This window comes from Drosophila montana, unplaced genomic scaffold, assembly GCF_035044405.1.
Source record: "Drosophila montana isolate Dmon_TW-CO22-7 unplaced genomic scaffold, ASM3504440v1 contig_3213_1, whole genome shotgun sequence".
NCBI lineage: Eukaryota > Metazoa > Arthropoda > Insecta > Diptera > Drosophilidae > Drosophila > Drosophila montana.
In genome coordinates, this window is record NW_026998093.1 from 777,620 (window position 1) to 790,988 (window position 13,369).

At 39.0% G+C, this 13,369-nt stretch overlaps 2 protein-coding genes across 5 annotated transcripts; one reads left to right on the top strand and one right to left on the bottom strand.

Annotated features, from left to right (window-relative positions):
- Window positions 1-194: 194 nt before the first annotated feature.
- On the bottom strand, window positions 195-12,897 carry Prps (phosphoribosyl pyrophosphate synthetase). 4 transcript variants are annotated; one of them, XM_064688701.1, is made up of 9 exons: window positions 12,747-12,897; window positions 10,533-10,758; window positions 6,370-6,553; window positions 5,609-5,677; window positions 2,987-3,085; window positions 1,108-1,232; window positions 829-1,027; window positions 634-768; window positions 195-557 (listed from the first exon to the last, which is right to left on the bottom strand). In XM_064688701.1, exons 2-9 carry the CDS (start codon window positions 10,748-10,750, stop codon window positions 465-467), a joined length of 1,122 nt encoding a protein of 373 aa, XP_064544771.1. In that variant the 5' UTR covers window positions 10,751-10,758; window positions 12,747-12,897; the 3' UTR covers window positions 195-464. The 4 variants fall into 4 exon arrangements, with proteins under 4 accessions (XP_064544771.1, XP_064544774.1, XP_064544773.1 ...); XM_064688704.1 differs by lacking the exons at window positions 10,533-10,758; window positions 12,747-12,897 and adding an exon at window positions 6,999-7,060; XM_064688703.1 differs by lacking the exons at window positions 5,609-5,677; window positions 12,747-12,897.
- Window positions 1,343-2,505, top strand: LOC135432859 (uncharacterized). Its single transcript, XM_064688708.1, has one exon. The coding sequence runs from the start codon at window positions 1,481-1,483 to the stop codon at window positions 2,282-2,284; it is 804 nt and encodes a 267-aa protein (XP_064544778.1). The 5' UTR covers window positions 1,343-1,480; the 3' UTR covers window positions 2,285-2,505.
- Window positions 12,898-13,369: the final 472 nt, after the last annotated feature.

A 13,369-nucleotide genomic window follows, 5' to 3' on the forward strand; every position in this document is an offset into this window, starting at 1 on the left:
TAGGTGTGTATCTTTTACTACATAATCTATACAACTAACTTTCTCTCTAAGAGCTGATAATCTTTTACAAAATGCGATATTCAATTAGTTTACGACAAAATTTTAACAAATCAAAAATGTGGTTCGTTTGTTTTTTTTTGTTGTTTTTGTTTTAGTTTTTGTTTCTAGACAAAAAGAAGGCAATTAAGTGTGCAATTGTTGTTGTTGTTGTAATGTACTTTATGCTACTTTATATAATTACATAATGACGATTAGTGTTTTTGTTGTTGTTGTTGTTGTTGTTGTTGTTTATCTCATAGTTAGCAGATAATAAAAAATATATAACGATGAATGATGGCAAAAGATGCTGCGATTTGAAAATTGATTGGTTTGTTGTGTTCATTCTGTTATGCTGATGTTCTTGTTGTTATTGTTGTTGTTGTTGTTGTTGTTGTTTTAGTTGTTGCTGCATTTGGATTTAACGCTTAATATGGAACATTTGAGAAGAGATACGAGACGCTCTCGCCATTGTGTGTCCGTCTAACTGCCTCGGCGAACATCATGGACACATCAATGCACTGCAAAAAAGAGAGAGACAAATTGAGTATTGTTTATAGAGAGAGAAAGAGAAAGAGAGAGTGTGCGAGGTCTTACCTGTATTTTGGGGCAATCCCGCATGTGTCCATCCTGCGGTATGGTATTGGTCACAACGACCGCCTCGAAGCAGGCATTATTAATGCGCGAAATCGCCGGACCCGAGAAAATGCCGTGCGTCAGTATGGCATACACCTGGATAGGAGATAGTTTTCATATTAGCAGAGATTCCCAGTTAAGGTTAGCCAGTCCCACCTTGGTAGCGCCCGCTTCGACGAGACGATCGGCGGCATGGACAATGGTGCCGCATGTATCGGCCATATCATCGACCAATATGGCAATCTTATCCTTAACATCACCAACGAGCACCATGGAGGCCACCTCGTTGGCCTTCTTGCGCTCCTTGTGTATCAGCGCGAACTCCACGTTCAAGCGATCCGCTATGGAGGTGACACTGTATGGCGAATAAATGGATATCAATATATATGTAGAGAGAGAGAGAGAGAGAGTATTTAGTATTCGTTTAGTATTTACCGCTTGGCGCCGCCGGCATCGGGCGATACGATAATCGAATTTTTCCATTCGGGAATGTTCTCTTTGATCCATTTGAGTACCGCCGGCTCGGCATAGAGATTATCAACTGGTATATCGAAGAAACCCTATATATGAAGACATATATATATATATATATGTATATGTGTATGTTTAGTTATAAATGATATAGCAGCTGTGCACAGTTCTGTCATAGAATTTGCCATCACATATTTATTCTCAAACTAATTCCTAATCCCAAAAAACTTTTAGTTCCTTTATCTCTCTATTGCTTCTAAACTAGAAGGAAAAAAATTGAACGTTTCTCTTTTATTTTGATATACAAAAGTTAATTTGAGATTAGCGACTGCTTTAGATGGCCGAAAGGATGTCGAACTGGCGCAATTTGTTGGCCGAGGAGCACAAGGAGCTGGACAATTGGCTCAATACCAAGCAGATATCACTTAACCATCGCACACGACGCGATCTCTCCGATGTTGTCAATATGGCGCTGCTCTTTAAGAATGTCGATGCCAAGTTGGTGAACATGAAAAACTATACGTCTCACGGCAATTTGGCCCTCAAGCTGCTCAACTGGGAGACCTTCAGTCTGAAGGTGTTGCGAAAAACGGGCTTGATACTGATGCGTCCGGCCTTGGAGCAGCTCGCCTCGGGCGACCTGAATGCCATACGATCTTTGCTCTTTCATTTGATGCGCATCGAACGGGATGGCATACAGTTGAGCTCACGTCGAGCATCTCCGACAAAGGGACATCGCCAGCAGTCCGACAATCGGGATGATACCCAGGAGGAGGCCCCAACTCAGACGCTGACACCAACAGAGCCACCGACACCCAACGCAACACAATCGCCGACCCAGACACAGAGCCCGACACAGAACGAAACGGATACAAATGCACAATTATCGCACAATTTGAGAGTAACCTATGCCAATTATGAGGAACTGAAGCGCATCAACGAGAAGAAGGAGCAATATATCGTGTCTCTTAGCCAAAAGGTGCAGTATCTAGAAAAGGTCATACTGGAGAAGGAGAAGCGCATCAATGAGCTCCTCGATCACTTGTCCACACTATCGGTACGCATTATATCCATGCAGACGTCGCTCACAGATGATGCACTGCCCCAGCCCCAGCCTAAGCCCAAGCCCCAGCCAGAGTAGCCCAGGACGGTGGGCAAATAAGAATTTTAATTGGGTCTCAAACGCTTTTGACATTAACATTAATTAACCATTCACCATTCTCGTTTCTCGACTTTCTCATACGATATTTTTTCCAATTTTCATCTTCATATTTTGCATTCTTCTTAATTTTTGGCATTTATAAAGTAGTACGATTAATGAAATGTAAAATAAAACAAAATTGTTGTGTTATGCCCCCATAATTGAGAGTTTTTCAAAGTAGCTGATTAATGAGAGAGATATAGATATATATAATGTGGATCAGTATATCGTCCGTCTATATGCTAGGCAGGATCATGTCATATAGAGGATAAAAAAACTCTCGTTATTCAAGATTTCTGGCCCAAACATAGCTTATATAATGCTTACTATTAAAGCTCAATCCTATCAATATCGAACTACTCTATATCCAATGTATACCTGAGATAAGATCTTCTAAGGAATATATTTTTTTCTATAGAAAACTGTTTTGTTCTTCAAAATATCTGAAGCAGACTTGACAAATAAGAAGTCCTAACATATCTGCCAAATAAAATTCTGGCCTCTTAACATATCTGCCAAATATCGAACCGAAACACTTCAGCACAACTCCTAGACGAACAATCCCTCGAATATAAAACTTTGGCATATAGGAACTTGCGTTCTTTATTCTCTTATATATGATATTTTCGATGGTACGCTTACCTGAATCTGTGAGGCATGTAGATCCATGGTTATAATATGATCCGCACCGGCCACTGATAGCATATTAGCGACCAATTTCGCCGAGATGGGCGCACGGCTCTGTGCATGGGCCAGCGTAGAAAAAAATTAAATATATTATGTATCATTAGCGTAGCTAGTAAATAATTGATATCTTATGATTGTACTATATACATGTGGTATATAGATATAGTATCTTAGGGCTAGGCATATGAGAGAGTTAACCATGGATACAAAATTAATAATACATATACATAACATATAGATACACAGAATATCGTAACAATCCAATAGGTAATAAATATCATAGACAAGAACTTAGATTTTTTGACAAACACAAAGGACAACAATGAGCAACTGTTGAGCGCGATCAAGAGAGAGATTGAGAGAGAGAGAGAGATCAATGGGAGAGCGCACCAGTTACAAACAGAGAGAGAGAGAGAGTATGTAAGTGCGAGTTACAATTTTAGCAAATAAATATAGTTATATATATTCACTTGAGATTGTGCAAGAGAATTAAAAACGGGATTTTGTTATATATTTTTTTTTATCAGATTTTCGAATCGTATTATAACTGAAGAACAGAACTAAAAAACCAGTTGAAACTAACATGCATTGGGATTTATAAAAAAAAAACAAAACGTGTTTATTAGTCAAACTTTTCGGGAAAGGAAACTCAAGAAATGCAATGATGAAGAAAAAATAGATGAAAATAACAAAAACTGCAACTGTTTCAGTTAAAGAAAATGTGAAAATTGTTTAAGCTGTTTTTTTTTTTTTGTTTAGTTTAAAGATATAAATATGTATATCGCTCGAAGCCGTATAAAAATAAAAGCTCAGACCCGCCGCCAGCTACTCACAGTATATTGTCTGGGTGAAAACTCCTAAGCACATATTAAGAGATATATTTTGGTTTTGTTTTTTTTGTTTGTTTTTGTTTTTTTTTTTTGGTAATTGGTTTTGGTTATACATAGTTGATAAGAGTCGAAAAAAAAGAAAAGAAAAAGAAGAAACGAAAAGTTGAGTGAAATGTTCCGTTCAAGTTTTATAGAAACAAAGAAAAGAAAAAAGAAAAAATAAAAGTAAAAATAAAAGAAAATTGATATTGAGACAAAAGAAAATGCTGGGATCTGGATTGTGCATTATTTGGTGCTAAATCTTTGAGATTAGTATCACATTAACAAAATCTTGTACAGAGTTTTTAGACAGTGTTAGGAATTTTGAAAGGGGGGCAGCAACAATGGGAGCAAGTTTAGATTAAATCAAGGATACATTTTGAACCTATGAGATGCCATATTGCATATATATAAATATATATGCGATAACTTAATATTATCAGACAAGAGTCTCAGTCGATTGAATGCGATGTCAAGAAACGCATTTCGAGTTCAAAGCAATGCACTTTTCCCAGAGATTATTGTAACTCGAATCACGTATCTGTTCAAAATATGGAAAAATATTTGTGCAATTACATATGTAAGACCCGGGTTCAAGCGCACAACAAACAAATACTGTCTGAGATAGAGATACGAGCTATAGAATGCCGGACCCCCAATGCACTGGAAAAAGAGCTGACGTCAAAATAAATAAATGACGCGCCTAATGGGTTATCAATAATAAATAAATCTATGAAAAACACAAATATAAAAACTCTTGTTTTTTTGGTTGCTAGGCAACAAATTCTTATCAGCTTTAAAGGTTGGATTTGAGCCGGGTTTTTGTTTTTTACGGAAGGGGGGAAAAAACTTGGTGCGCAAACTGGTAAACAATAGCAAGGATGCAACAACAAAATAACATTTAAAAAATAAATAATATATTATATGTACAAGTACTATATAGTGCAACTAGCATACTATATGGCATCAACGAGACGTGACAAAATAGACGAGCAGACAGCAGTACGAGTAAATTGAATGTTTATAAATATATATATGTATATAAATAATGTGTTAATATAAGTATTAAATCATATTTTTTTTTTTTTTGTTGCAATGAAGCGCCGCCGCAGTCGACGTCGAACGTCGCCGCCGGGAAACAAACCGAATTTGAATGCGCGAAAACCGAAAACAGAAAAAAATGTGGAAATTTTTGTATATTTTGCTTAACCAATTCGCTTGAAAAATTCACAAATATAATTGCTTAAAATATATATATATATATATATAGTTAGAATTTTGCTCTAATTGCGCTTTTCATTGCATTTGTCGTTCAATTTAATCAGTTTTTATATTTTTTAGTTAGTTTAACATGCAGCACGTGTATTAAACATAAAAGACAAAAGCTGAAAACCTTTTTGAATTTCAAATTTGGAAATTGTATTTAAAGCATTGTCGAATTGAACTTGTACCAACATATTATTGTTATTCTTATAATTATTATAATTTTTTAAATTTATTTTTTAGGTACCCGGAGCCCAGAGGTGAGAATAGTTTTGCAAGTTGTTTGGCATTTGAGATTCTTGAATGAGTTTGATGAGTTTTTTTGGTTTGCCCTTAGTACTTTTGTAGAAAAACAAAACAAATTGAAAATTAAGTATTTTCATAGCATGAAAAATGTGAGTTTGAGTTGAGTTTGAGTTTGAGTTGTTTAACTAAAGGTAAATACCCTAAATTTCCAATCGTAGTTTTTCTTGGCAAGTTTCTTGCTTTCGTCTTTCTCCTCACCGCCCGACAACTAGTGTGAAGATTGTTATATAGATCGTATGTTGGCAGTAGGATATACACCGCGAGAATTGGGTAGATAGAGAGTGACACACACAGAGAGTGATTGAGAGAGAGAGAGTGGTAGAGAGGTAGAGAGAGAGAGAGGGAGAGCGCACGATCGTAGCAAACAGCGGCATTAACATAATTAATTGAAGAAAAAATACATAGTTATATATATATATAAGTAAAATGTACAATATTATATTAAAATTTAAGTTTTAAAATTATTTATAGATCTACAAATTTTCCACATTTTTACGATTTTCTTTACAGCTTGACTTCCTTGCAACCATTTTTGTTGTTGTTGTTTTAAATAAACGAAAAATATTTAAATTGAATTACAAAATGCAAAAAAGAAAGAAACAGAGTAACTAATAATATATAATATATATATGTATATATATCAATATATATATATGTATATATAGGTATAGGTATAGGTATTGGTATGTGGGTTATTAACATTGGACAGTTATATGCTTTACTGTCTAGAATTCTTGCTGATTAAACGAAATCCGAACTAGTTTTGCATTATCTCATAGATTGTGTGTGTGTGTAAAGAATTGTAAGAAATAATTTATATATAGTATATATAAATAGGAGAGTAGAGAGCGGGCTGTGGGATGTTATATATGTACATATATCCCTATAAGGCAAACCTACCTTATCTTTTTTGTCTTGGCGGGCATATGGAAAGCAAGGAATCACAGCTGTAACACGAGAGGCTGATGCTATTTTGCATGCATTTATCATGATCAGCAGCTCCATTAAATTATCATTGATCTCCCCGGAACCGGACTGCACGATATAAACATCTTCGCCGCGCACCGATTCCCCGATTTCGACGCTGAAATTGGAGGAAACAGTTTATTGGATTTGATTTTCGTAATCAGAAATATGTTCATATGATATGCAGGCAAATAAATAAGTACAACAAACAAATATAGTTTATGGTTTTTTTATAGTGTATATCGAGTGTCGCCTCTCTTCTAGCGAGAAATATGTCGTCAGACAAGTGTTTACACTATTTGCTATTTGAGTCCGGGTAACATAAACATGGCCCTCTTAAAGTCTCCTGATTTGCTCAGACTATATATCAATAATGCTGACGTTTGCTGCGCTGCTTTGACCTCTGATTGGGGCAGGTCGTTTGGGCCAAACAATCCAGCGCATGATCAAGGTCTGATCTTTTATCCACATATACCCATCTCTGCTGTATACTCTTTATACTCTTTATACTCTGTATACTCTGTACACTGAGCTAATATAAACATGGTGCATATGTTCCTTACCTTTCAGTATTTTCAGGCAATATGTATATAGATCTGTTTAAATGCATTACTCCATTGCAAAAATAAGTATTTTCGTCTAAATAAACTCAAGCTATTAGCTTGAAGCTCGATAAATATCAATTAATTTGATATATGCAGTAACAATAGTCGGGCACTACTATCTGATATTCTATAGCACATATATCATGTGGCTGACAAAGGAAGCAGTCCGTAGGCGGCTTTGCAAATGATTTATAAATACAATAAATAATGTAGCTACAGTATGTTTCTTTTAATGGATTCCTTGTGGAATTATATAGAAATTGAATGCAGGGTTCCATTTTATGATATTATATAGGGAATGGGATTATTTTGTTTAGTCTAGTGGCGGGTTTTTAAACATTCTCGTTTGTCTTGTTTACGTTTTGATTTCCTTTCTTTGCATTTCTTCTTCTCTCTCTCACACACACACTGTCTCACACACACACACACACACACACTCTTCTTTTGGTCATTGCCATTGTTATTTGCATTGAAGGTTAATTGAATTACGTGTCGAGAACTACGCCCAGAATATCGAACGTAACGTCCATCGATTGACTAATTTGCCCCCTGTCAGTGCCACGCCCACTGTTCGTGCCACAAAATTGATGGCTTGTGTGTGTTAAATGGACACTAGCGCCGGCGTTCGAAGCTAATCGTTTGTTTTAGGAATTATGAGCGCTTGGCTATCAGCCGTTCGCTCAGCTGTTGGGCTGTTGGGCCGTGCGGCAAATATTACGCATACGCCGCATTGTTTGCTTTCGATTTGGCAAAAACATTGAATTAGCAGCCCGCTTTTCTGCCCGCTGCAGTTGCAGTTGGCGTTGCATGAAATGAATGCATTTTTCTGCAGTGTTTTTTTTTCCTCTTTTATGTTGATAGAAAAGCTAGGAAAACACTTTCGCCGCTGGCATTGCTGGCGTGCCAAACGCTGGGTGGACGGTTCTTGGGATCTCTATTGGCCGAGGGCCAAGCACCTGCACCTGCCCCGGCAGCTGTCACTGGTTAGACCGTTGTCTAGGAGCAGCAGCTGGCCGCCTGCTCTTTCTTTTGTTTTGCTTCGTTTTTTTTATGCATGTATTTTTAACTAGCTGTTTGACTTTTATTTCTGTCAGTCAACTGACAAGCACATGTGTGTGTGTGTGCGTGCGTGTGTGCGAGTGTGATAATGTAATCTATAACAATCGCCGACTTGGCACATGTAGGCATATACTAGATGCTTTTAAACCGTATCTTAGCATCTAAATCGCATACGCCTGGCTGAACATTTGCCTCCACCACTTATCAGCAGCTGACTAGGCTTAGCCCTTGCTCCCATTCGAAGCGCCCCAGTGCAGCCCGCATACCCCGCATACCCCTTGATGGCGGACAGTGTACAACACGCAAATTCCTTATCGATCAAACTTTTCAATTTGTTATTGTAATCGACTGTTTTATATAATTTGTATATTTTTTATATTTTTATTTTTTTGGTTTGTTGCGTGTTGCGACCTTTAGAATTGGTGACCATTGGCTGTTGGTTATTGGGAAATTGCATTGGCGGTTGGATTTGGGTTGCCTTTAGCAAGGTCATTTGTGGCTAACCCCTGCGATGGGTATGAATAACAGCCCTGAACTAAACTGTCATTAAAAGTGAAATACTTAATACCGAATAAAAGTGAGTCTTTAATATTTTTCCTCCATTTCATGACATTTCCTCATATTACAATTATATGTACAATCAATCATACGATTCGTATTAAAAATAAATAAATTTTGATGACGTTATCTGAGCACCCTTCAAGCAGAGTCTTCTTTACAACCCAGGCCGATGTGCGTCTAATAGAGACAACAATAACAAATTTCATTGCCCATCAGCACATAAGCACGCTCCAATCAAGTCAAAGTGCAAGAGAAATAACAACAACATCAACAAAAAGAGGAAGAAGAAGTATGACAACAACAAGAAGAACAGTGCGAGTAACCTAACTGTCAACATATTAGTTACACTGTTGCTGTCAGCGTTCGGCGAGAGCAAAGCAGAAAGAAAGAGGCACAACAAGCCGACAAGTGCGCAGCACAAATGACAACAACAATTAGGACAACCACCGTGTTGTTGTGTCTGCGTTTACAACACACACGTGGGGGCCGTCGCAGCGCTGTCGAGAACAAAAGAGCAAAAGAGCAAGCAAACGCGTGAGCACAACGCAGCAGAAACATTAAGATGTGGGGGCGGCGTTGACGTAGTCGTCGCCTGACTTATGAGTGGCTCTCTTTTGGGCGCTCTCTCTCTCTTTCTCTCTGGCCAGCTCAGTGGATGGCGAAAAAAACGTGACAGTGTCGTGTTGTGGTTTGCTTTTGCTTTTGCTGTCTGCGTCTGCTGTTTCTTCTGTTTTGGAGTTTACCTTTGTGTTAGTTGCGTATCGCTGCGTATGTGAGTGCGTGTGCGGGAGCATAACAATATACATGCACAAGCGAGCGTATATGTATGCAATACATACACACAAGCGGAATACTCACGCTCATTTGGCAAGCGCGTATCATGTCAAAAAGCTTAGCGCGCATTATTTATATTATAACCTCTAATTTTTCTTGCCATTGCCTCACTTCTTTCGCCTGCTTTTGCCTTACACTCTAATTGTTTGCTAATTTACCTTTGTATAATTTTTCAACGTTTATTTAATTCCATTAAAATTCTTTTAGGCCGCTTTGTATGTGTATTGGGCATTTGTGTGTAGCTGTATGCGTTGATAAGGCGCCAGCCCAGAGACACTTTATTATTATTTGTTGTTGCAGCAGCAGCTGACTTGCTCTGTTGTGAGTATGGGTGCGTGTGTGTTTGTGTAAAGCAAAGCTGAAGCTGGGCCGCTAGCCGAGTCGAGATTGCGACTAGGAAAAAGCACATGTGCTAATTTAATTATGCATTAAATAAATTTTGTAAATTTATGTGGTGCCTTATTTTAAATTTTTTTATTTTTATTTTACTGTCGGCTACAAATTGCACGCGACATTGGCGGTGCTGCCAGAGCGCATTCGTCTTGGTGTTTGTGAGTTTGATTGTCTGTGTTTGTGTTTCTGTATGTGTGTGCGTGCGTCTGTGTGTGTGCGTGAGTCGCACATACATACATACATACATACACAAACACACGGCAAGCAACCAACGACTACGGTGTACAGTCCACTTGTTAAATCAATAAAAATAAAAAGCACAAAACGAAATGTTTTAAGAAATCCATTAAACCAAATGCACAATGAAAATGCCAAAAAACACTAAAGTGCAGCCACACACGAGTAAATAACAGGAGGCAGAGGCCAGACGGGCAGGCAGGTAGGCAGGCGGAAGAAACACATGGTACACGTATCAAGAGCAACCTTCGGCGAATGTCAAGGAGCGCGTTGACTGGACACTCGAACACAGTTAAAAGTTTATTTTGTGCACTTATCCCACATTTTGTGGTGTCACATTTCACACAATTTGGTTGTTGATTTTTATTTGAATTAACGATTGGCACACGCGGTTTGTTTGGTACTTACCATGTTTCCAAATTGCTAAACTTCTTGGTGACCACTTTGCCCAGGTCGATGCCAAGGCGATCGACAATACGCTGCGCCAAATCCGGATGCGAGGTGCCCGAAAACACTTTAATGTTTGGCATTCTGGAGTGTATTAGATTTAGACAACCAGCCTGTTTCTCCAAATTGTCTCGGATCAAACTTCTAGCGCGTATCGGATTAGCAGAACGTACTGGCATCACACAATCTACGAGTACAAGTTTTTATTATAAAATTTTTTTTGCAAAAGCAGCGGCAGCGACGTCGCCGCATTCGCTCTGGCATGGTTATTTGTATGTGTATGTGTATAGGGGAATAGAGAGAGAGAGTGGGAGAGCGCGTGTAAGAGAGCGAAATGTGTACATGTAAGCAGGCGATGGCAGCAGCAGCCGCAGCAGTAGCAGCAGCAGCAACAGCAGCAGAACGAAAGCATTAGTTGGCGCTCTCTCACACTCACGCGCCAAATATTCATTCATACATCTGTCGCAGGCAGAGAAAAGCTTGTTTGTGGTTAACATGCAACAGTATGTGTATGGGTCTGTGTGTGTAAGAGAGAGAAAGAGAGTGCCGCAGCAAAGCCACCCCAAGCAGCCATGTGATTATTTGATATATTGCTGTCGCAACCTGTGTGAGTGAGCAATTGCTGTATTGTGGCCAGATCGAGGCGAATACACATGATATATTTAAAAGTTCAAGCAGAAATATTCAAAGATTTTCGAAGACAGGCATTTTTTACTATTTATATGAATGAGTAAATATAACATAAAGTGAATGCATGTATTGAAGCGATATTTTCGTTTCTTGTTCATTAAGAAAGATCCTTGGCCCGGAAATGCAGTCTGGCAACATTGCCTGCTCTCTTGCCGCTCACACGTTCAGAGTGCCAACAACATTAATTAAAAGCTTACGTTGCCTGATAAAGCCTTACGCGACGCTCTCTCTCTCGAGCGCGACTGTGCTGGTGTACCTAACCAAAATAGTCTAGCATGCAAGCAGGCGCGTGCCAAAAGCTTCTATCACGACACAAGTCGAACAGCTGTTTATATGGCTGGGGGTTTTTGCAATGGCCGTGAAATGACTATTCAGCCTTACAGTCAAAATGCGCGAAGACACACACACACACACACACACAATAGGGATACCGCATTTAACAGCAAACAATACGCACCCTCCGTGTCGCCAGAGCATTTTGTATTTGGCATGATGTAAAATTTCTGAAACTCTAAAATAATGTTAAACACGACGCGCGCTTTTCACCGCTTGTCAGATGCTAACGGTACACACGACTAAGAAACGGCCAGCGTATTTATGAAGCGAAGAGCGCGAGCACGTAAAATTCGCACAGCTTTATACTATATTATTGTGATTTATAATAATAAATTTATTAGAGTGCCTATGACAGTAGATTAGACTTTGACAGCAGCAGGGAGAACAACAGAATTGAGCGAGCGCAGCGCCGCCAGCAGCCAGTGAGCAATTGGAAGTACTGAGCGTACACGGCGTATGCGTTTCGCACACACATGCATTGAAACAACACACTCACACACACGAACACCGATGCTAGCGCCAGAAGCTTTTGACGCAACTATGACTATTGTTGTGCTCTCTCTTTCTCTCGCTTACTCTCCCTTTTCTTTGTTGGACAGCTGTTTGGCTGCAAATACGAGGGCTGCGTGAAATGCATTTTAATTAGCATGGCTAATATATTTAGGCTAGCCTTAGGTAATGATCCCCACAGCAACCATTTTAAGGGGCTCGTCATTGCTTCTTTTTTGTAGTACAACTGTACTTGATGCTGTGTACAAGACAAACGGAATGTCTCCGACGACATTTGTCAAATTGTTTTCGTGTCTAAATTTAAATGAACTAAAGCTAAAGCTAAAATGTCAGGTTAAGTGTTTTTGCAAAGGAAGGCGCTGACGTAGACTGTGTGCGTTTGTGTGTATGTGCATGCATGCCTGTATGTGAGTTTGTATGTATTGTTGACGCAAATACAAATGGCGTCGCTGCAATCATAAAAAGTGGTAGGGGGAGCAACCACGTGTCGGCTTCAAATGTGCTGAGAACGCACGTTTTCTATGCCATTCAAAATAGCAAAATATAAAAAAACATGTACACACCCACACACACACACATACACATATACACACACACATAGCATATGCAAAAACGTGTCAGCAATAAATATCAACTTACTTGAAACATGTGCAGAGGCAAATCGGTCGCAAGTAACTTTAACAGCTTAATACAAAAACAATTTGAGCGTTGAACGGTTCTTTACTTAGTCACGTTTCACTTATCTTTCTTTTAACTAGTTTCTGCAGCACTTCAGAATGCAGCCGCTTCAATGAAAATGCAAAAGCTGAATGATCGGCGTCGAAGTCATGAAGTTTGAATGTCGGAGCACAAGAGACCGCGTAGAAGACGCACGATACAAGCAGAGTATGGGAGAGAGAGAGAGTCAGAATCGGAATCGGAGAGCGCATGGAAGAGAAGTCGCGCGGCCGGCAACTCGCTTTGTTTTTTTATTTGGAGCTTGGGGCCGACGATCGTCTGTGTATAGGAAAACAAAGGAGACACGTGCCCAGTAAACAAACGGAGCACCAATCTAAACAAAAACTGTTAAAGTTGTCTCCAGCAGCAGGGCACAAGCATTATTATTACCGTTAACCAGCTGATAAGAACTCAGATAAAATGTATGCCAGGCTTGGGTTTCAAGGTATGTTCAATTCCCACAAAAATGTTCACTGGGTTACCTTTAAAGTCCAACGCGTGTTATGCTTTGCGGCCCCACGCATCATTTTGGACACGTTTTTTTT

Bases quoted from the DNA above. Each gene is read 5' to 3' on its own strand.
- LOC135432859 (XM_064688708.1), top strand. From the start codon at position 1,481: ATGGCCGAAAGGATGTCGAACTGGCGCAATTTGTTGGCCGAGGAGCAC.
- Prps (XM_064688701.1), bottom strand. From the start codon at position 10,750: ATGCCAGTACGTTCTGCTAATCCGATACGCGCTAGAAGTTTGATCCGA. The intron at 6,554-10,532 runs GTAAGTACCAAA...CTCCAATTTCAG, and splicing joins TTTAGCAATTTGGAAACATG to CGTCGAAATCGGGGAATCGG. The intron at 769-828 runs GTGGGACTGGCT...TCTCCTATCCAG, and splicing joins TCGAAGCGGGCGCTACCAAG to GTGTATGCCATACTGACGCA.